Here is a 23,773-nt window from a genome sequence, read left to right as displayed (position 1 = left end):
CTGTCCTACCTCTTTCAACCCCAGATAGTGACTTCCTACATTTCCCACAATTCTTTGACAACTGCCAAAGTAGAGGTACAATGTTATAGAGAAGAGTTATAGTTGTGTCCCAGAGTAAGTAAAGAATCCTCCTTTAGTGAAGTGAAGACTTGTTCTGACAGCAGCAGGTGCGAATGTGTGCAAGGCCGGTTTGAAGTGTTGTAGTTACAGCATCAACAGACGCTGCTCAGAGAGCAGCTCGGTGACTTTTAATCCTGGCAGGTGCTGAGGTCCTGGGCTTTCTTCCGAAGTTTTGCCAAAAGGTCTTTAAGCTTTGTGTCAAGTCCTTCAAGCTTTGTTGACTTCTGAAGGATTTCATCCTGCAGCAACCTGAGGGAATCTCCTTTACCTGGAAAAAGAGAAGAGTGACAGGGAGTGACCACATGCAAAAGACTAAATAAACATTCCCTCACAGGACCAGAGCTCCAGCTGATGGCACAATGGTGACATCCTCTGTTTACTGCAAATTCAGGGCATATAAACACTGTGTCGATTTATGGACATTCTACAACTGGTTGTGACACATGATGCATATTCTGTCATTCAGACACATATGTAATTTAAAAAGGTTTGCATGAGGCATGAGGAGGGCCAATAGAAAAAACCTAAACTAAGTATTTGACCATCATGTAGGGTAAACTCTGGGACAAACAACTGCCTTTAAATGAATGATAAAAGTAACAGCAAATGCAATTGAACAGATACTGTAAATTGAAAAAAGAAACACAAAGTAATAAAAACATTGCTTTGTGTCTTTTTCTGTAAGTTTACTGTCCCCTCAGAACATTAATCCAAATTAGAAGAAATCCTGGTTCATAGGCTGCTACTTGTAATTGCTCACAGACGGAATAGTAGTCGAGTCAGAATCTAGCGGGTTAAAAGGTCCAAGTTCAGCTGTATTCATCAAGCATTCAGGTTCACCCCTGGGGATAGAACTGAACGTTCTAAGAGGACTTCAGTACTTATTTTAGAAGATCTCTCATTTGAGATGACAGCAAAAGTTTTTTTTTTTTCAAACCCAGGCTTGTGGTTGTGTGGTTTTGCTGCATTACCTTCAAGAGCCTTCATCATGTTTTCAGTGGTGTTGGCCAGAACTCCAGCATCCTGCTGCAGCTTTGCCAGCCGATCCCCCACCTGTACCGCCTCTCCACCCGACCCACTGGCTGGAGCCTTATCCTTAAGGCGATCCAGCTGCTTCTCCAAAGACAACAGGTCCTACACATGCACACGTTTTTGTATTAATACACTTACGTGGACATTTTGCTGACCTCATTTACTCCAATTTAGCTCTCTGCCTTTAACAAGCAACTTTAATAGGGTGCCCACATGTTTCAACAAATCCTTTTCTCTAAATGCAAACACTGGCTGCTGAAATGAACTGCAAAAGGGCCATGATGCCCTTTTCTTCTAATCATAAACATAAGTTACAATTGAAATGTTTCAGCTGATTTAAATTTTACATTAATACTAAACGCAGGGGGGTTGACTAAGTTCATGTGGCAACAAAAGCTTCCTTCAACATTGACACTGCAGACTCATAGTTGCTATACTCTCAGCCCTTATCCCCAGCCCAGATTCTAGACTTGCCTCTTGTAAAAGTAAATTTTCAGATTTCAAACTAGAACAGCTACAGCAGGTCTCTCACCTGATTTGCTGCAGCTGCTTCACCCTCTGCATTGTCTGCATTTTCTTGTGCATTCTGAGCCTGCTGGCCGCCATTCTGTAACAGGTCTTTGAGCTCATCCAGCTGAGGTTTCATTGGCTTTATCAGTGTTGAAACATCGTCCAGAGCCTTCTCTGCTGGGCTCAGCTGGTCTTTGGCCTGCATGATGAGAACCACTCTAAAACTGAGTATAATGCTTGGCGAGCAGGATCATGTCATTCATTGTTTGACGTAGCCATGCTTCCTACCTTAGTCAGGCTGTTGTTCAAGTTGTCTATGAGATCCATGCTGTTCTGCAGCCTATCCTCAAGGTCAGAGAGGGAGCCCTCCACTGAGCTAAAGCCGGTCAGCAATCCATCCACGTCAGCCTTTACTCCCTGTGCCCTGTCCCTGTGAATGTGCAACCAGTAGAAAAATCCTTTAGATCAGTGTGACGTTTATCATCACTACAAGGACATAACAGAGCTCTGACTCATCCTCAGGAGGAGAACACATGCTGAGGGTGTGCCCAAAAAACTTTCAGAAAGCCCAAAATTTTTTTAGATTTAACCTGAAAATTCATTTCTACAAGACAGCAATGATAAAAGCTGCGAGAACAACTCTTGACTGACTATTAGATGACTAATATTTAAGTTTCAGAAACAGAATATACAAATAAAAAGCTTTGTTGCATCATGACCAATTTTGGATTGGATTGGTATTTTCAAACCCTGGTAAGTACACTCCTGGTTATCTTAGATTTGTTGTTCTGAATAAAACTTTATAAAAAGCAATGATATGTTTTACCACATTATACAGACTCAAAAAAATGGAGCATGTTGATTAAACCAGGACTCTTCTTCTCTGTGTACAATAGGTTGCGCTCTTATGAAATGGTTTAATATCTATCACTGGCTATTTAAATGCTGTGAATGTGTAAAGCTGATAATGCTTGAGAAAGCAGTACTGAGTATCAGTAACAGTTGTCTGGTCATGGAGCATGAAGGCCCACCTGGCATCTTGGGCTTCTTGCAGCAGTTTCTTGGCTGCGTCCAGCTGTGGATCAGCCTCGTTCAGCACAGCCGTGCTGTCAGGCAGATTGGCTGCCAGATTCTTCAGCTCCTCCAGCTTCCTCTTCAGAGCAGCCAGGCTGAGAGGCAGTTTGGCTTTCAGGATCCAGTCGCTCACGTCTTGGATGTGGGTCAGGTTGGAGGATGGGTCTGTGCAGACAGAAACAGGAATAGTTGAAGGCAAAATGGTAAAGGGGTGACTGACCTTGGCTCACCCTCTGATGAATGATTCAAAATCACTCATGATTACTGAAACCAAGTGAACTTCCCATCCACTCATCCATCTACCGCTGGACTGAAACAGTCTTTACCTGAGAGGAAATCTTTGAGCTCTTTTACAACATCATGTGTCTCCTTTAAGTCTTCTTCTAGCTCATCTCTGGCCTGCTTCATCTTATTGGACAGCTTCTCTGCAGACAGTCTCACCTGGTTAGTGGTCTCCTGTGTTTCCTGGAGCTGTAAGGAAATGAAATGAACTTAAATAATGCTTTAGACACTGTACACTGTTTTAATCAGAGAATAATCTTGAATATTCTTTGAAAATCTTAATTTACTCATGCTTTTTGTAAAACAGTCACAGTGATGTGCCTGTGGAGGCAGCACCAGAAGCGAAATTATCACATCATGCTAGTGTGTGCGTGCACCTTCTCTGCAGCCTCTGTGATTTTCCCAGTGAGCTTGTCTAGTCGATCTTTCACATCCTTAGCATCAGCCTCAGCCCTCTTGCTCAGAGGCAGGGCACCCACACATTTTTGTCCCTTTTTACAAGGTGGGGTTCTGTCTGGTGGACACAAGTCTCCACCCTCACACTGGAGAGGGGTGCAGGGTTCAATACGAGCACTGTCACATACCTGAAAAGTCACAGTAAAGATTAAAAGGAGAAATACGGAAGCTAGGGTCACATTAACAAAAAATATAAGCACTGCAATAGTATCTCAATATAATGATATATCATTGTGCAATAATCTGTGCAATACTACCGGTACATAACAGTCTGTAAATACTATTTACAATTTTTTAGGATGACGTTTTCTTTCTATCCCACCCTTTTTTGTACTTGTTGTGTTTAACTTGCATGCACTTGTTGTCTTTTACTATTCTATCCGCTTTATTGGTGCTGCTGTGGAATTGGAATTTCCCCTCGAGGAACAAATAAAGGAATATTGAATATCAACAACTTCTTGCCAAATTGCTTCAAATGTGCGGTGAATGATCCCATTAAAATTGAGTAGATTCATGCTCTGCAGATGATCAACCTTTTCCCTTCACAACAGATTCTAATGGACCTTTGGGATGGACATGAACATGCTATCTTGAGCTATTTGCTCAAGATAGCATGTATCACAGCATCAAGTCGATGAAATGTACTGGTAGTTACCTGCTTGGCAACAGGAGTGAGGTCAGGTCGGGAGGCCATACTCTGGTTCAGTTTGTCCAGATCTCTGGTGTTTGATGGTTGTACTTGGTTTTGAAGGTTTGTAGTCTCTTCTCTGACATCAGCTGACTCCTTCACCTTGTTTTCACTGGCACCCACTCTTTTAGCCGCATCTGTAGACTCATCATAGGCGTTCTTGATGGCAGAAAATGCTCCTGAATATGACAGAAAAACAACTTATATTTTATGATGTTTCCATTTTAGATTGTTGTTTGAGAATTGGTTGAGATGGTGAGATGGTTCAGAGAGACATTGTGTTGAAATGTTAGGTGTGTTTATTCTATATTTCACGTTTTATTAGAAGACTGATTTTTGAATAGCAGCAAACTAAGGCCTACAATCAATGAGCCACCACTAAAAGCAGTGATTAGTGTCTTTGTTTCTGACCTGCATTGTTGGGACTGGTGGAGTTTTCCATTGCATCTTTCTTAACTTTGTATTCAACAGTGAGACGGTCCAGCAGAGCCTGTAGATTGTCCAGCTCTGAGTCCAGACCAGGAGTTCTTGCCAGGGGTGAAAGGGCATTGTTAACCTTCTCTACCTTATCCCTGTGAGACAGAAACAAGAGTCGTTCAATTAGGCTTAATTGGTTATCCTCCAAGAGTTAGAATGGGCTGAAGAAATTACATGAATGAATGAATCTGTAGTAATCCAATCTGTGCAATAACCTGTGCAATAATCTGTGCAATAACCTTTGCAATAATCTGTGCAATACTACTGGTACATAACAGTCTGTAAATACTATTTACAATTTTTTTAGGATGACATTTTTCTTTTTATCTCACCCTTTTGTATATACTTGTTGTGTTTAACTTGCATGCACTTGTTGTCTTTTACTATTCTATCCACTTTACTGGTGCTGCTGTGATACTGGAATTTCCCCTCGCGGGACCAATAAAGGAATATTGAATTGAATTGAATTGAATTGAATTGAATTGAATTGAATTGAATTGAATTGAATTGAATTGAATTGAATGAATGAATGAATGAATGACAGAAAATAAGTCTACAATAATGATGGAAGGGTTTATAATCAGCTGATATGTGTCTACATATTAAAAAAAATAAGTTCTGGCTATGTTTTCTTCTGAAGATCTCAGCAGTCACCTGAGCTTGTCCAGTTGGGACAAAGCATCATCGACCTGTCTGGCTGTACTGGGTGGAAGAGAGATGGAGTTCTGAATCAGGTTCAGGCTGGTCTCCAGGGTGTGGATGCGAGGCCCGAAATTTCCAAGATCAACACCACCTCCAGGACGAGAAGGGAAGCTGGGAGAGAGTCTCTCCAGAGCTAAGCTGAGGTTCTGTCTCTGGGCGTCCAGGGTGAAGAAACAGGAGGGACATGTCTCGCAGGCAGGGAAGGAGTCACAGTGTCCAGGACTGCAGGAGTCACAGTGAGCCCCAGTCACACCTGGACGACACAAACAGGCCCCAGTCTGCTTGTCGCAACCTTCTGGAAGGGTTCCTTCAGCATCACACTGGCATGCTGTGGAGGAAGAGATAAGATGATTGAATTTACTTATGCATCACTAGAAAACAAACAAACAAAACATCTTACATTAAACATAGTCCTAAAATGTCAAAAGACAAAGAACACGCAAAGTAGTACAAGATAAAAACCAAACAACACTATCCTGAAAAACAAAAACACATCACCACAAGCAACACTGGTGCAGCAGATTTCATTTCAATTCTGTTGCCCTCTTGCATAAAAGCTTCCTCACCTCCTCTCATATTCAACAAACAGGATTGACTCAGTCATACCAATAACAGAGAATCATCAGCATACAACTAGAGCCTGCATTTCACAGGCCCTGGCATTTCCTTTATATGCGTAGGAAATAAAAGATGGCCTGGAATAGAACCCCGTGGCACCCCACATGATATATGCTGAGGTTCTAATATAACCCGTCAACATCACAGGCTTGAGTTTTTCCTGTAAGGTAAGAGGTGAACCATTTTACATCACTGTGTCTCAAACCCATGCATTGTGGCTATGACAACAGTATATATGATTCATTGTGTCAAAGGCTTTTTGCAAATTAAGCAAGTTCATGCCAAATTTTTTTCCTTCATCAAAGTTTTGTCTGACGGATGAATAAAGCAGCCAGCTTTAACTGCCTAAATACTTCTCCACCTGCTCAAACACAAGATGTCTAAATAATTAAGCTGTGGTTGTATAAACTGATACTGGCCAATAATTCTGTTACTATTACTACTGTTACTGGTGGTACGGTGGCTCGGTGGTAACACTGTCGCCTCACAGATAGAGGGTCCCCGGTTCGAAACCCGCTGTGGGTGCAGGGGGCGTGTCCTCCACCATGCCTGCTGCTGGTGCCTGCTGCTCAAGGAAAAATAAGGGGCGTTTGCATGTTCTCCCCATTCTCCCCATGTTCACCTCCCCGTGTCCTCCATAAAAAATAGCCCCACTAAAAACATGCATCACCACCTGACCAATGGTGACAAATGAGAGTTGGGTCCCCGGGCGCTGGTCGACTGGCAGCCCACCGCTCCTGGTCTGCCGTGGAGGAAGAACTGACCATGGATGGGTCAAAAAGCAATTTCACAATTGCATGGCATGTGCAGTTTCCCTCCTCAACTATGCATGTTGTGTGTAATGTGATGAATAAATTCTTAACTTAACTTAACTTAACTTAACTTAGCCTTAAATGTGGGGTTTGCGTGTGAACAAGCCAGGTTTACTTGTAACCACTTTACTAAAGCGTGAATCCAAAATTAACCAAATTCAACATATGAGCTCTGAACAATATATGGAGAAATCAAAGAGGTGCTAACTCACGTTGGCAGCCTAAGAGAGGGTCTCCGTATGTGTTGTCTGGACACTTGCCACATGTGCGGCCTCCAAAGTTCGGCCTGCACTGACACTGACCTGTCACCTGGTAGGAAGGAAACAGAAGTGATTTTTGTGTCATTACCAATAAGGACAAATAAAAACTGGTTACAAACTATGGCTCCAAATCCTCTTCTCTGCTGATGGTCCAGCAGCATAACATCTGCAACCTCTGAAGACTAGCAGTACCAGTAAACATTGAAAGCAGCACTAACTGCAGCTAGAGTAGTGGTAGTAACCATCCTAATTCATTCTGATCTTAAAAATCTTAAAAATGAATCCAACTGTCTCCACAGTGTCCCTCCTGCCAGCTGCATGAAACAATTTTTCACTGGTTTTTAGAACAGTGGTTTTGAAAGTGGGGGCTGGGGCCCCCTGGGTGGCTGCCAGGGGGTGCTATGGGGGCATCAGAAAACTGGAGGGACGTTAAGAAAAAAAGAAGCAAAAAAGCAAAACATGTTAATAATATTCTTATGGTAAACAAATGTAATAATTATTGAATAGTGAACAGAGAGGTTTGATTTCTTTTGTTCTGTTCTCGTCTGTCAACAGTTTGTTGAAAAGTTCATTATTCAGTGGGAATATAATACAGTGTTGAAAACATCCATCCATTTTCTATACTGCTTATCCCTTTTGGGGTTGCGGGGGGGCTGGAGCCTGTCCCAGCTGTCAACGGGCGAGGGGTGGGGTACACCCTGAACCGGTCGCCAGCCGATTGCAGTGCAACATACAAAGACAGACAACCATTCACACTCACACCTAAGGACAATTTAGAGTCACCAATTAACCTAATGAGTACGTTTTTGGCCTGTGGGAGGAAGCCAGAGTGCCCGGAGAGACCCCACGCATGCATGGGAAGAACATGCAAACACAGAAAGGCCCTGCCCAAACCGTGTGTGAATATTATATTAATAACAATATGATTTAATATTCTGATAATGGATTGATAAATCTTTCTGTGCACCATTTCCTAAAATTTACAGAGCAGTGAAGTTTTATTGAAGTTTATATCTATTCATTTTAGTTTTGTTGATGGAACACAACTACATTATGGGAAATGATTGCCATTGAGTACATACCTGGTTACAAGTGTCACTGTATGACCGGGTGGGGTCACAGCTGCAGGGTTCGCAGTGTCCTGACAAGAATGGTTTCCAGTACCCTTTGGAACACACCTCACAGGTCAGGCCATGGAAGTGGGGACGACAGGGACACTGGCCGGTCACTGCGTCACAAACGTCTGACAGTGACCCATCTGGAGAACAGGAACATTCTGGACAGCAGAAGTAACATCAGAGTTAGGAAGAGACATTGGACATTTTGATCAGATTCCACAAATGCATTCAACTATGTTATTAGTTACAGTAACAATGGAAGTGTAAAGAGGGCTTCAATACAAAACATTTAGTTCTTGGATTTTTGGAATTAAAAACATCAAATCCAAAGATAATTAAATTATGTTAGATTTGTGCACTTATGTATCTCACTTTCACAAGCATGCATACATTTTTTCTTCTGAAGAAAGAAGACTGTGTTATAAAGTGTGATATGAAGGTATTCGATGACTCACTGGAGCAACCCAGAGGATTGGAAGCGCTCAGGCCATAGTAGCCTCTCTTACAGCGGTCACAGCGCGGACCTTCAACATTCACTTTACACTGACATGAGCCTGAGCTGTCATCACACTGGCCCCCATTCACTGTCCCCTCAGCACTGCAGATACAACCTGCCGGTGACACAACAACACAAACATGAGCCACTCAAAAAAAGACGCTATCTAAATACTATAAAAAACATTTTGCACATTTCTAATGTTCAAGTTTGAACCACGTGTCATCCTGCATGCAAATAAGAATTTTTCTTTTTTGTATGACTGCATCAGATTTTGATGCGTTGTACTTTCTACACTGCGATGTGCGAAGGGCCTCACTTAAAGCTCAGAGTGCTTTTCATTTTGCTGATGAACCACTTACGTATGCAGGCATCAGGACGGTCCATTTGGCTGCGGGGGTTTGGCTGGTAGCCTGGGGCACACTGGTCACACTTTGGCCCTGTGGTATGGTGCATACAATCCTCACACACACCTCCACTCCTCCACCCACTGGCCTTGTACACGGCCTGGTCAAAATGACAGCGCTGGGCGTGGTTGTTACACTCACAGCCTGAGGAGAAGGCAAACAGTCAGTTTACAGTTCTTACAGTATGGCTTAATACTTAAACAAACAAACAAACAAACAAACAAACAAACAAACAAACAAACAAACAAACCCAATTATTAACTTGCTTTAAAAGATCTTTTTGATATCACAAATGCACTTTAAATAAAAAAACACCAAACTACTAAAAAAAATGTGACTAATATATTGGATTGCCTCCATTGTGGGCCAATTTAGGCCTTCACTATTGTCCAGTTCAGACATGATGGAGGCTCCAAAACAGAACAGTCTGGGATATCAGACATTTCTTTTTAGATTTTAGTCCTTCACTTCATTTGCTGTGTGCACACGTGTCTGTTGAAAAAGAAAGTATTGGCAGACCACTGATGTTACTTATATTGAGAAAGCTCCCTCCCACGCTATCTCTTTTGAAAGTCACTCATTTGTTCTGGTATGTGTTTTGCTTGACTGCCAGGTGTCTAAGCCTTTCACACTCAGCAGTGGTGGTTGCCTTCTGAAATCTGGGTAATGTTACAGATACTACGTGCATGTTTTTCTGTAGTCTGTAGTGTGCCATGATGTTATCATGCTGATCAGCCTTGTTTAAAGAGGTGTGTAACAGGTATTGATGAAGTCTTACGTTGGCAGGTATGAGTGTTGCCCTCCTCTGCAGGTCTCCAGGGCAGGTCATTATAGAGATCAGCACAACGCTCACAGTTCACACCTGCTGTGTTATGCTGGCAGTCACACTGAGGATTCACCTGCAACACGGCACAGAAAAAAGGCTCATGAAGACATGTCTAATTAAAGGTCAGCTGATTCACTCAGGCTGTAATCAACACAGGCCTGTGCATTACATCACTCAGCTATCCCGGGAAGCATTTTCAAGTGAAAAAATCTCTATTACAGCCTGCACCACGTGGGAGATTTTTTTGTAATACCCTCTTACTTGCTGTAAGACAGAGTCCAATGATAAGATCAATATCAGCGTCATGTGTGTGTGTCTCCACTACAGAGACACTGAGCTGTAGGCCTGGGATGTGTTTATCCAAGCTTAGGAATAAGACTGGAAGTCAGAGGAAACAAAAACAGTGGATCAACTAATCCACGGCTGAAATTTTCCCTCAAAACCTCTAAAACACCTGTATACCTGTATGCTGTTGGACAGTGGGTTGCTGTAGGCTTCTGGCAGGCATCGGTTGGCATGCCCATGGCACATACAGCTTCCTATCACCCTCATCTCCTTGAGGGCATAAAATCGACTGAGAGCTCTTCCTGGTAGACGTGGCACATCACCAAGCTCTGTGAGCCTCACCCTCAGCCCCGTTAACCCAGTTGTGTCTGTGGATGAGACAGCTGTTAATCAGCAGGCTATAACCTTTAACCGAGTCTGCAGTGCATCAGTCACGACACAGAAGCAACTCATGACAGGCAGAGACTTACCTTCAATTTTTTGGCTTTTGGGAGCTGGGACATAAGCATACTGACGCAAAGGGCTGAACTGGATCTAAAGAAGAGAAAACAAAATAGAATTAAATGAAGACGACACTGAAATGTGGTCCTCTTGTGTTGAAGACATCTCAGAAAGTGCTTCAACAACTGAGGTGAGACGTAGAGAAAATACAAAAGCAAATAATCTGCTGATTGTTTGTAAACCTCTTCAAAGTAATACTAATCAAAAGCTTAGATAGTATTGGCGATGGAGGTTGTCCTGCAAACAGTATTTTATAATCTGACAAAACAAAACATATTGAATAACGAGCCAAGGCACACAGTGTTTGTCCTTACTGTGTGATCTTGGTATGGATTTGCTCCAGTAGGGGGCAGAGTGTAGCAGTACGTGTCCTCCAGGCTAAGAGGTGTTGTTGTGGGAACACCAGGAAAAGCTTTTGGACAGTCTGTAGCCAAGTAGAGAGCAGGCTGCCATGTCTTGCCATTATCCAGTGTCTTCTCTATAACAAAGGCGCTGGGTCGAGGGCCCTGACAGTAAAAAATAAAGTAAAGAATTCACATTTAAAATCCATAAATTACATATAAGAATAAAACAAATATTACTGTGTTTGCACTGAGATGTTTCATGAATCACTAAATAATGATAAGCTATCTTATGTTTTAGACAGATTCATGGGACCCAGCGGTGTTTGCAGACTGTATCATACCTTGAAGCTGAGCACCAGGTTGTCAAGCTGGAACAGGCTGTTGAGGTCCAACTGGAGAGTGACTGGACTCACCTCTACAGGACAAACAAGCACGTCCATCAGGTACACTACAAATGACTGAGGTGCACTGTTTTTGACAGATGTTCATAGAAACATACTTAGGTTAAAATTCATTTTGAGATTGACTTGATGTTGTTTTAACTCCTACAGCCAGAGAACACTGTTCAGCACAGTTTACAGGCTGCTTCTGTCTTAGCTCACCTTTCTTGGTCTGCCACCATTTATCTGGTCCAGAAGTGGACAGGACATCTTTGACAGTGTGGGCCAGCTGGCCGTTTGGGTTCCTGGAGTCACATGGACAACACTTCATCCTCCTCTAACAAACAAACAAACAAACAAACAAACAAACAAACAAACAAACAAACAAACAAACAAATCAGTAACATTGGACTTTCCTGCAGAGTTTCTCTGTAATATTGGGTGTATGTATGGGTGTCACTGTGAGTGTCAAGCTTTTGTCCTGAAATTGACTCATGGAAATAAGACCAGCTTCCAAAGTTGTGACTTCGCCTCAATGCCAGGTAGATAAGCTGTGCCAATGAGCACATCACAGAGAAAATCAATATGCCTGAGATGGGAAGTCTGATGACCAACAGTTCAAGCTTTATATTGTGTTAACAATATTGTGACAGAACTGGTCAATAATGTGGGGGAAACTTTGCCCTGTACCGGATGAGAAAGGAGCTACGTGCTGTCCGAGTTTGAATCTCATCATGCTTTGCATAAATTCAACTTTGCAACACCAGTGAAACTTGACTTTGGGCCACAGGGAGAGGAAGTAATCTGCAGAATTTGTCCTGACAGAATCAGAATTTGGTAAAATTCATACACTTTCCACCAACAACAGTTCCACTGAAACAATTGTGTATGTCTAATATTTAAAGAGGCAGTCAAAGCACCCCTGCATGTACATGTGCAAACAAACAAAAAAGTAAGCAAATAATGACCAAATTTCTATTTTAGGATGAAATTTTCCTTTAACATTTGGAGCAACAACAACACCCAGTATGTTTGTGAATTTGCATATATATATATTTTTTCCCCCATTCCCCACATAAGTGCTCACACCACTGGCAGCTGGGCCGCTGCTTTCATTAGTCAATATTTATTTGCTTCCCCTCTATGCTGGTACTCTGGACGTGACTGCCACTCTGGCACACAGACCATGGCTGCTTTCCCTGTAGGTAAAAGTTCCCTCTGGCTCCCTGACTGTTGTTTTCACTGAAAGGTCCTGGTCTCTGTCTGTCTTTTAAATGTGCATGTCTTTCAAACTACACATCCCCAGTTTGTAATGCAGGCTTTATTTGTATTCTATACAGCAGCCCAAACTGAGATAACCTGATTTTCTCAGACTTGACAAAACTCATCCAAAACCACAAAAAACCCATCTCGAAATACTGCATTATATATACCTATACACATTTTACCATGTCTTTATTCTTTATTATCTTTATTATTATCATTGCATGCATAAGTTACCTAAAATGCCTTATATGTGAAATTCACTTTTGTATTTAATCAGTTGAAGTCACCACTGTAGTAAAAAGGACGATAGTTCTGTATCTGTATCTTTGATATGATTAAGACAACATGAAACCATCATCAGGAGATTCAGATAGCATGGAGGTTTCAGATTTCAGCTGTCACTTGGTTACAGCTTCTCCTACTTGTTGGGAGTCATAAACTGCAACAATAATTTGTAAGAACACAAAAATTACATTTCACAAGTAGTGCTTTCAGAAGTTAGCTATTTTTTGGCTTTTGCTGATGCATGTATATATGAAAGATGTTTTTCTTTCCACTTCGGAAGGAACTAAACTAGCAGTTTCCTTTATCTTTGAATTATCATCACCTTCTCTCCTCACCCAGGCTGACCAGCATGTCAGTCAGATAAAGCCCAGCATTTAAATAGTCAGTTCACCCTCAACACACAGGTCCTCCTACCTACAAACAGCAGCTTCAATGAATCCTGTACTGATCGCAGCTATATCATTGTCCTGTAAGCCTTGTGAGGACACCATACAATAATGACTTCACTTCAGCTTCAGTGCATTTGATTTAAAAGTGTGTATTGTTTTTGCTTATTGCAAAACAGTGAATCTTATCTAATCTTAGGTGATAAAGATTTAACCCTCTCAACGACTCAAGTATGTCCGTGTCAGTTTTACCACTACTTCATCTCACTTATCATGACAGGGAGATTCTTCTTAACTTTGTATATGTAGGTTAAAAGTGATTCAACGTGGCCTTTTTCCAAGGTTTCTGGCAGTGTGTCACCTCCAGCACACATGCAAGCACACACTGTTTGCATGTTGTCCTTGCCAGCTGACTGTTGCATAAATGTGTACTTAATTCTAAAGGTGTAAAGTCTACAGTGGACATTATGATAAATAGCTAAACCAAATCTATGTACTGTATTGCCATGAGCTAAATTCTAATTTACTGAACAATTCTGCAATACCTGATACCAGGTTTTCCAGCATATATGGAAACACAAAATGGCCACATTACTATGAAAACTTCTTTCAAATTCTATCTACATCACATCAAACTATTCAAGACCAATCAACACTACTCTCTGCTGGAGAGGCTTACATTTTCATCTATTCATTTGATTATCAGACTTTTTTATTACAAAATCTGGTACTTGCAGCAGTGCGATGAAGCACACCCAACAAAATCTGACTAGTTTTCTAAGACCTTGCTAAGGGCTTTGCCATTGTTGGTCTTTATTGGTAGTAATGCACACGTGTGTCTCTGCTCTGAGATACAGCTGAGTGTTCCTGCCCCTCCCTGTTTGGACAAGGTGTGGCTCAGGTAAAAAGAAAAAAGAAAAAAATGAAACAAAACAAAAAGAAAAGTGTTGGAGAGAGTCTGTGCCGAGCACAGCTATCCATTCCCAGAGGCAGATTCAACACAGCACAAATACACTGTAGCACTGTAAGCTGTGAAGGTTACGTAACATCAGCACATACATTATCCTGCCTGTCTTCAGTGTTGTCTTTCATCTTAGGTTTGTTTTTTTTAGGTTTAGAATGAAAATCACTGAAAGCTGGAAAATAACTTTTATTAGAGAATGAAAATATGCCTGTGAATATTCTCATTCATCCAGGTCATTGTAAGCTTCAGGGCAGTCAATCGATCGCAACTGGACTTTGTCAGTTTGTCTTGGAAGACGTTTCGCCTCTCATCCGAGCAGGCTTCATCAGTTCATGCGCACCAGACTAGATAGGAGAGCTCTAGTCCAATGAAATGGTGTTAGGTTCAAGTATTTATCCTCTGAGTGAGGCCAACCCCCAAAACCAAGGATGGTGTCACTCTATTGTGAGGCAAACGATCCCCCATTAAGGCGGGGTAGGGTGCGACCCTTGGGTGTCAACGACAGTCGTCTGCCTCGTTAGTGTCCCATTCTTGTCATTGGGAGGCTCCTTGAGCCATGTGTGAATGACTTTGTTGTTTATTTTCAGAGGCTAAGTTTTTGAATCTCTTTGGAAGAGATGAAAGGACAGCATTGTATGTGGGAGATAGGTGGTGTCTCAGACCTCCCCCTCTGTTCAGAGATGGTTTTTCAACCTTGACATGGATGGCTTCTCTCACTCCTCTTTCAAACCATCTGTCTTCTCTGTCCAGAATATGCACATTTTTATCCTCAAAGGAGTGTGCTTCCTCCTTGAGATGCAGGTAAACAGCTGAGTCTAAACCTGAAGAGTTGTGTTGTGCCATGCGTCTGCTCAGTGGCTGTTTTGTTTCCCCAATATATAAGTCTGTGCATTCCTCACTGCACTGGACTGCATACACCAGATTGTTCTTCTGAGTATGAGGTGTCCGGTCTTTGGGATGCACCAGCCTTTTTCTGAGAGTGTTCCCAGGTTTGAAATGTACCGGGATGTTGTGTTTATTAAAGATTCGCCTGAGTTTCTCTGATACACCAGACACATATGGAATGACAATGTTATGCCGTCTGTCTCTCTTTTCTGAGACCAGCTGGGATAACCACAAGTATCCCAGCTGGTCTTTTGTGAAAAGTTCAGCCGCTTCCAGAAAGAACAGGGTGACAGAGGAAGAAAAGAGAGACAGACAGCATAACATTGTCATTCCATATGTGTCTGGTGTATCAGAGAAACTCAGGCGAATCTTTAATAAACACAACATCCCGGTACATTTCAAACCTGGGAACACTCTCAGAAAAAGGCTGGTGCATCTCAAAGACCGGACACCTCATACTCAAAAGAACAATCTGGTGTATGCAGTCCAGTGCAGTGAGGAATGCACAGACTTATATATTGGGGAAACAAAACAGCCACTGAGCAGACGCATGGCACAACACAGAAGAGCTAACTCTTCAGGTTTAGACTCAGCTGTTTGCCTGCACCTCAAGGAGGAAGCACACTCCTTTGAGGATAAAAATGTGCATATTCTGGACAGAGAAGACAGATGGTTTGAAAGAGGAGTGAGAGAAGCCATCCATGTCAAGGTTGAAAAACCATCTCTGAACAGAGGGGGAGGTCTGAGACACCACCTATCTCTCACATACAATGCTGTCCTTTCATCTCTTCCAAAGAGATTCAAAAACTTAGCCTCTGAAAATAAACAACAAAGCCATTCACACATGGCTCAAGGAGCCTCCCAATGACAAGAATGGGACACTAACGAGGCAGACGACTGTCGTTGACACCCAAGGGTCGCACCCTACCCCGCCTTAATGGGGATCGTTTGCCTCACAATAGAGTGATACCATCCTTGGTTTTGGGGGTTGGCCTCACTCAGAGAATAAATACTTGAACCTAACACCATTTCATTGGACTAGAGCTGTCCTATCTAGTCTGGTGCGCATGAACTGATGAGTCATTATTTTGAGGTGTTGTAACTTAGTTATTATGTTCTATACTTTACTGACTTATGTACTTATTTTCAGGTGGAAGACATATTTTTCCCCCTACTACATTTATCTGAAGGCAGGAGTTTCTAATTACTTTGCAGGTGAAGATTTCACATTGAACATCCAGTACTACTTGTGGTACCTAGGACCATAGTTTGGGAACTGCTGGGCAACAGTCTAACTCCTGATCTTTGCTGCCCTCTTGCTCTGTGTTGCATAACTTTATTATTACATTATTACAAAACTAAAATATTAAACATGTTTTAAAGCATCTCTATTAAAAAACTCTGACTGTGGCGATTCTGATGTAACAGCAGGTACACAATACCTAATTTAAACTGTACATGTAACTGCATTTTGTTGTCTCTCTGTTGCACTCTGACGATGACAATAAAGTCTAAAAAGATATATTCAAAATATATGAATGAACTAAAATCTAATCTAATCTAATCTAATCTAATCTAATCTAATCTAATCTAATCTAATCTAATCTAATCTAATCTAATCTAACAGCATTGGGTGGTCCCAAACTGAGGCTGTTCAACATTGTTCCAATGCACTTTAATTTATTTTAGTGGCTTTAATATGATACCTGAATATAGCAAACAGATGGTGTGTACTGCATTCAAAAGATTGTAGCTGAAATTAGAAGCATTTTTCTCTGTTTTTTGAGCAAAAATAAAATTTCAACACTGCAGGCTTGAATTTTCCTCATTGCATGTCCTCTGCTGTGGTGTGTCTGTGTGTTTTCAAAATCAGTATTTAAATCCAGTAATTTGTGCTGAGGCAGCAGATGGGCTGGTGAGCAGTTTGTCAGACATTGGTCAAAGAGTACAGTTGCAACATGATGGTCTGGCACTGAAATCAGACTGTTTCACAAATGGTGGGCATTCGAGCCAAAACCACCACACCCTCCATCCTGAACCTCTGTCTGTTCGCCATGACCTCTACACTGTTCGCTCCTGATGCTGCTAACCCCATGTAAGAGACCCATGCGTGGCCTGGGTAAACACAGCTGGCTGAGCCAGTGAGTATGTGTGCCCTGGTTTAACTGATATTGAAGTTTTTATTAAACCAATATCAGTACTGATTAATCAACTAATCATCAGCTGTGCTTTTAAAAACAGTTGGGTGGTTTAATTCATAGCAAAATATATTTTCTTAGCTCTTCATATGTTTCGCATATAGAAAGCAGAATTTGTAAAAAGAAAAGTAGGAACCAAAGCTGTCAGATGAATGTAGTGGAGAAAAAAGTTGAATATTTCCTTCTGAATTGTAGTGGAGCAAAAGTAGAGAGTGGCATGAAAAAGAAAAGACTCAAGTAAAGTACAAGAACTTCAAATGTGTACAGCACTTGAGTATATTTACTTTCCACCACTTTTAACTGAACAGCTTTTCCAACAAGCCTTCATATTCATAGAATTCTCCCTTGATCAAGATGATTTATGAAGATTTGACAGCCAGCTAATGCTAATATAGTGCAAACAAGAAGATGAAATGTCCTTTAAACACAGGACTGTTACTGCTCCTACCTGCTGGTATGGGGTGCAGTAGATCTCGGAACCTGTGAGGCCGCAGGTGGAGGAGGCATGGAGCTGGTTAACCCTGCCCAGCAGCAGGTCATTGCTGGGTGGGTAACAAGCCCCCTGAGAGCAATCAGTCTGGGCCTGTGTTACTGCAGCTATGGCTGTCAGCAGGACGCAGCACATAAGAAATGAAATGTGTTCATCAATATTCCAGTTCACAATCAATACTGACATTTATCATGACATACAAACAGTCCAAAACACAAGGAAAGAAGGACTAGTCTTGTAATTATGGTATAGAAAAAGTCACGTTCAACTCAAAGTTTTTCCAGCACACACACACGCGCATGCGCACGCACGCACAATATTATCTATCTATCTATCTATCTATCTATCTATCTATCTATCTATCTATCTATCTATCTATCTATCTATCTATCTATCTATCTATCTATCTATCTATCTATCATTTTTCTTTTCTTTCTTTCTTTAAATTTGAAGAAGTCCAGGTTTTCAGCATTTTCACTGATGTAATGTTCTTTTCAGGGTGGGAGAGCCTGAAGCAGACCCAGACTAATGAAAGCAGGCTTCCACAGGTCATGTTATCCAAAGAGGGTAGAATCAAGGGCAGCTGGACTTGGTTGTGGAAACTGGAAAATGTTCGGCCTCTCATCCAAGTGCCTTCTTCAGTTCTAACTGACAGACAACCAAGTCCCACTGCCTTTAATTCAATCCTCCTTGGATGAGGATAACAACTCTTTAAACATGTGCCATCATGACCAGAGACACAGAGTATGCAGGTTTTTCATTCCAGTTTCACTGCAGCACCTCTGTCTCTATTCAGGTTAGTTTCTCCTCTCTGCTGGAAAATGGAATGATCAGAATAATCAGTTGCTGCTCTGTTTTGCTGGATGGAAAACGTGCATACTGTTGACTCCCAATGACTTATGGATGCGTGTGGAAAGTTTAAAGGGAAAGTTCCACTTCATGAAGCTGATAGAGGACACTTAAGAGAATAACAGAAATATTAAAGCAAAAGAAAAAAAGACAAAAATCTTACCAGCTACAAGTAAAAATATTTTCATGTTGTGTGTCTCCTACAAAAAACTCTGGAGCAGATGAGAAAAACAAAGAATATCAGCAAGTAGAAACAATCTACTAGAAACAACAATACAATCAAAGCCATTTGACGATTTCTTGATTGAGACTCACCTGGCAGTCGGTACTCTATCAGCTCTGTTATCTGCTGTATTTAAGAGTGTGCTGCTATCAGACTGCTGCTTTATAAACACCAGCTCACCTGGACGATATGATGCAGTGTGTGTCAGAGTCACACCCTTCCTCACCACTCCCTTCACTCCATGAATCAACACACACACACATACACGCAGGCTGACATAGGCACCAACACAAAGACGCAATGAAGCCACAAACAAATGCTAAACTAAGTGTAATAAAACACTGTCTTCAAATAATAAACTAAAAGTGAGCTCAAATAAGCTCATCTACTTAAACTTATTAAAGAAAAAACAAAAAACATTTATTGTTTATAGATTTTTTTCTTGATGTGCAGGCTAACCGAAGAATGATGCAAAATGTTGCATAAAGTCAGTATTCAGGGTCCCAGAGGATGAATACTGATAACTTTAGTGACACGCTAGTGACAAACCAAATAACACTAATGACATTCCCATCAGCTTCAGTTGTGTTTTGTTCTTATTTGCAAATACTTTCATGCTAAGACTGTAAACTAAGATGGTTCAACATGGCCAGCATTATACCTGCTAAAAATGTTCACAATGATGCAAAAATTTGCATCATTGTGAACATTTTAACATGCTGATGTTAGCATTTTGACCAAAGCATTACTGTAACCATGTACAGCCTCACAGAGCTACAAGCAAGTCTGTGTCCTGCTCTATAGACTTTGTATGCAATATGGAATTTGAACACAGGTTTAGACTTTTTGGAAACTACATGCTAAATGTAATTTTAAAAAATGCTAGTTTTTTTAAATAGCTTGGAATTGTGTTCATGACAAAATAGTGGTCGTGTACTTGGAAGCCATAAGAAGAGGTGCAAAAACTTGTCCAAAAGTTTGCATTATACGTATGAGAATGGTTATGCGTTTGCATGCAGTATATACATATGACTTACTTTGTTGTATGTATAACAAGCATACATGTATTCAACACATTACACATTTCCATATGGCTTCTAAGAGAAAGTTACTAATAAAACTATGAAAAGTGAAATGAAAAGTATTAATGATTAACCTAAAATAATCTAAAGACTAAACTCAACTAACAAAGCCACACTGAAAATGTCATAATCAGCAGAAAATAAATAGATAAAATAATAAAAAAAATATGAAGTATTTCATTTAAATACAGATGAAAATTGAAAAGGATGTAATAGATAATAACATGAACATTTAAGAACATACTAATGCAGGTGAATATTCCATGTGAATAATACTAGTAGCCATACTTTGAGTGTTGTTTTTCATATAAGTTCACAAAAGTAAAAAGACAAACCTAAGATCTCAGAAGTCAGAAACAAAGCAAATAAAAATGGCTCAGACTAAGACAGTGGACATGATAGAATGATGCAGAGCATGGTGGAAATATGGCGAGGGGCTTGAAAAATGAGACATCAAAACTGACTATATTGGAACATGGGGTATATCTTTAAGAGTCAGTATGTACTACAGATGTGAACACACTAAATGTATGGATGAGATTCTTTTACACAGACAGAGACAAGAAGAGTGAAACACTTAAATTCCTTAAATGCCATGTTTAACAGGCATGTCTCAACAAAGTCCAACTGTATCATATTGTACGTCCAGAGTCATAACACAGAAATGTTTGTCTGTAATGATTTCATTATAAAAATGTATTTCATAACTCTGTATAAACATTGTTTTGTGGTGTTTTCCATTAAGAAAGAACACATATCGGGGGGGGGGGGGGGGGGTTGAAGCACTGCCATGTCTTTCCTCCCCAGACACAATACATGCCCTGAAGGCAGTGTTTAAGCCTTGACAGGCTGTGTGGTGACTCTGCTGTGTGCTGGAGGCCTGCTGATCATCACCTATGTGAAAAGAAATAGTAGCCCGAGGACAGCTGAACACACACCTTACGTTTTTCTCCACTCTGTGCAGACACACTGACTAAGTCCAGGTACAGGGTGTGTCTTCTGACTCAGCTAACACGCATAGGCTACCGTGCACATACAACTTCAGACAAGTACAGTCACGCCTTCAATCGCACTGGATAGTACCTGTAGCTGTGTTTTATTTCTTGGTAACAGCCTGGTGTTTTCCTCTCTTTCTTCAAGGCTACTTTATTGGAGTTATTGCTATCATAATACACCTCCCCTTCCGAAGTGAAGAGTAGATAAGCAGGAAACACCCAAGACAGTGGGAAAAAGAATCCAGTCTAAAGACGGCCGCAATCACATAATAGCCTTTAAGTACACTTCTGTGTGCCTGAACATATGCCTGTAAATGTTTCTGCTCTGAAGGTTGTTAATGTTGTTAACACACACACACACACACACACACACACACACACACACACACACACACACACACACACACACACACACACACACATACACACACACACACACACACACACACACACACACACACACACACACACACACACACACACACACACGTGTTGTGTTTATATCACTTGTGGGGACATTACATAGACTTACATTAATTTCCTGGAGCCTTACCCTAACCCTAACTGCCCTCATCCAAACCTAACCATAACCACTACTTGCCTGTTCCTAACCCTGTACCTAATCTAACCTTACCTAACCCATAACCCTAACCTCAGTCTACACCCTAAAATTTAATGATTTACATTAAGGGGACCTGCATTTTGTCCCCATAAGGGAGGTCAGTCCCCACAATGTGACTGTGTAAACAAATTTTTGTCCCCACAACATGATAAATACCTGGTCTCACACACACACACACACACACACACACACACACACACACACACACACACACACACACACACACACACACACACACACTATAAAAAGGTTTAGACAAGATCTGGTTCCAGCTGGCAAGGTCTTCTGTGATCATCATATATATTGTAAACAACAAAGAGATTCTGTGATATATATTCTCTCCGAATGAATTTATGACTTCCTTATGACTCCTTCAAGTCCAGGCACACAGGCACAGCTTGTAACTATGCTATCACATAGTTTGAGGCTGCTGCAGCTTCTTCAACAGTTGTGTACAGCTAGATGCAAACTACAATGTTTGTTTAATTAAATTACCTTGAGAAAGGTGAAAGTTTGAGGCTGAATGCAATGCATTTACCGCAACAAGCTGTAGAATAATTACAATCTGAACTGACACAAAAATATGAATAATTCAATAATATGTCACAAAAAGAGAACTTAGTGTGCACATCTGCGCAGTTTCTTTTACCAAGCTTGTTATATACTAGCTTAATTGCCAAGAACAGTCATTCTCAGAAGGCTAATTTAAAAAATACAAAGAAAACTTGATGGACAGTGCAGAAACAGTCTGTCTAGACAAGGAGGAGCTGTTTCAATAAAGATCCTTTGTGAGCAGAAGTGGCAAATCTGGAGCAGCAGTTGAGAAGCCCTTTGCGCTTTATCCCCCACTACTCTTTGAGCCTTAGAGAAAGATGTGACACAGCCTAGCTATCTTATAAGAGGAATACTACACCGATTTTAAAGGACCAGTGTGTAGGATTTAGTGGCATCTGGTGGTAAGGTTGACTTCTGCTTTCATTTTCAAAGACAACAGGACAGCCCTGACACCATCCCTGTGAATCCATCCGCCATCTCCAATCCACCCATCCCCACCCTATCCACCTCAACCGGGCCTTGGGTCTGTCTTGTGGACTTTAGCTCTGCCTTTAACACCATCCAGTATAGTGTATGCAGCATATGAAGGCAGACATCACAACTCAGGGATGGCATAATGGTATAAGTGCTTCTGAGAATAGATGAGGGGGCATATCCCAAAGAGACACCTTTCACTCATGCTACTCAGAGAAGCTAGTTCAACAGTTTGACAGTTTGATTTGTCAGGAGACACACAGGTATGACTAATATTGAGGACTATAATGATGGTTCCATTTCATTTAGTTGTGTAAATGTAATACATGTAAGCCATCCCAGTGAGCCAGCATGCACAAAAGCAAGGCTCTGAAACTGAAATGTCCATGAAGGCATTTAACGATGTTATTAACTACAACTGTGTCAATCTGCAAAAAAGGGTCTATTATAGACTAACAGTGTTATGAATAGAGACAATTTGACTGGCCCAGTGAACTAGAATGATAGGTGACAGCATTAAAAAGTTGAGGTGTGAAGTTAAAGATTACTGTGTTTAGATGACAGAGTACCTCTTCACCTGTCTATGCCATCATTTCAGACAGGACACAGACAGGTTTGTCTTATTGTATTATGTCATTAACAAACACCCTTTGGTTCGTCTTTTGTGAAAAAGAAAAGAAGACAAAACAGCTGATCATGTAGTGTCTACCAGCCGGCATACATAGTTAGGGATCGTGTTTCTCAGATGTCAGCAGATGTGATTCAGAACAAACATCTCTGCACTTCCTGTACTGCTCCATGTTACTCACCATGGTTAGTGTGTGGTACGTGCGTTCCACTCTGTCTACTGTACTCTACGGCTCCACTCTCCACAGTTGACAGTGCCAGTGTTGCAGCAGCTGAGATGCTGCCGGGTAACTGGGTTTACACAACCTTTCCCCTGATTTGCTCGCTGTTGATGGTGTAGATTCACAGGGGCTCTATCAGATGAAGGGAAACACTTCATCTGTACAGGCTTTAAGCCATACAGGCCTTAAAGCCTGTATGGCTTTAAGGCCACCTTATGCCACAGTGGACTGACCTGACAACAAGACAGCTGACAAACATCACA

General features: G+C 41.3%; 1 protein-coding gene across 1 annotated transcript; it reads right to left on the bottom strand.

Annotated features, from left to right (window-relative positions):
* Positions 1-137: 137 nt before the first annotated feature.
* On the bottom strand, positions 138-19,055 carry LOC139329079 (laminin subunit beta-3-like). Its single transcript, XM_070959215.1, has 23 exons — positions 19,027-19,055; positions 18,875-18,923; positions 17,821-17,975; positions 11,611-11,725; positions 11,350-11,423; positions 10,979-11,170; positions 10,634-10,697; positions 10,341-10,531; positions 9,831-9,951; positions 9,008-9,196; positions 8,605-8,760; positions 8,114-8,307; positions 6,984-7,080; positions 5,294-5,669; positions 4,574-4,734; positions 4,130-4,341; positions 3,396-3,602; positions 3,063-3,207; positions 2,694-2,901; positions 1,951-2,092; positions 1,685-1,861; positions 1,092-1,254; positions 138-388 (listed from the first exon to the last, which is right to left on the bottom strand). The coding sequence occupies exons 2-23, from the start codon at positions 18,897-18,899 to the stop codon at positions 249-251; spliced, it is 3,504 nt and encodes a 1,167-aa protein (XP_070815316.1). The 5' UTR covers positions 18,900-18,923; positions 19,027-19,055; the 3' UTR covers positions 138-248.
* Positions 19,056-23,773: the final 4,718 nt, after the last annotated feature.

Source organism: Chaetodon trifascialis, chromosome 3, assembly GCF_039877785.1.
Source record: "Chaetodon trifascialis isolate fChaTrf1 chromosome 3, fChaTrf1.hap1, whole genome shotgun sequence".
NCBI lineage: Eukaryota > Metazoa > Chordata > Actinopteri > Chaetodontiformes > Chaetodontidae > Chaetodon > Chaetodon trifascialis.
Note: the sequence above shows the minus strand (reverse complement) of the source record. Positions and strands in the feature narration are given on the sequence as shown.

Bases quoted from the DNA above. Each gene is read 5' to 3' on its own strand.
- LOC139329079 (XM_070959215.1), bottom strand. From the start codon at position 18,899: ATGAAAATATTTTTACTTGTAGCTG. The intron at 2,902-3,062 runs GTAAAGACTGTT...CTGTCTGCACAG, and splicing joins GCTCAAAGATTTCCTCTCAG to ACCCATCCTCCAACCTGACC. The intron at 1,862-1,950 runs GTAGGAAGCATG...CTCATCATGCAG, and splicing joins TGAACAACAGCCTGACTAAG to GCCAAAGACCAGCTGAGCCC.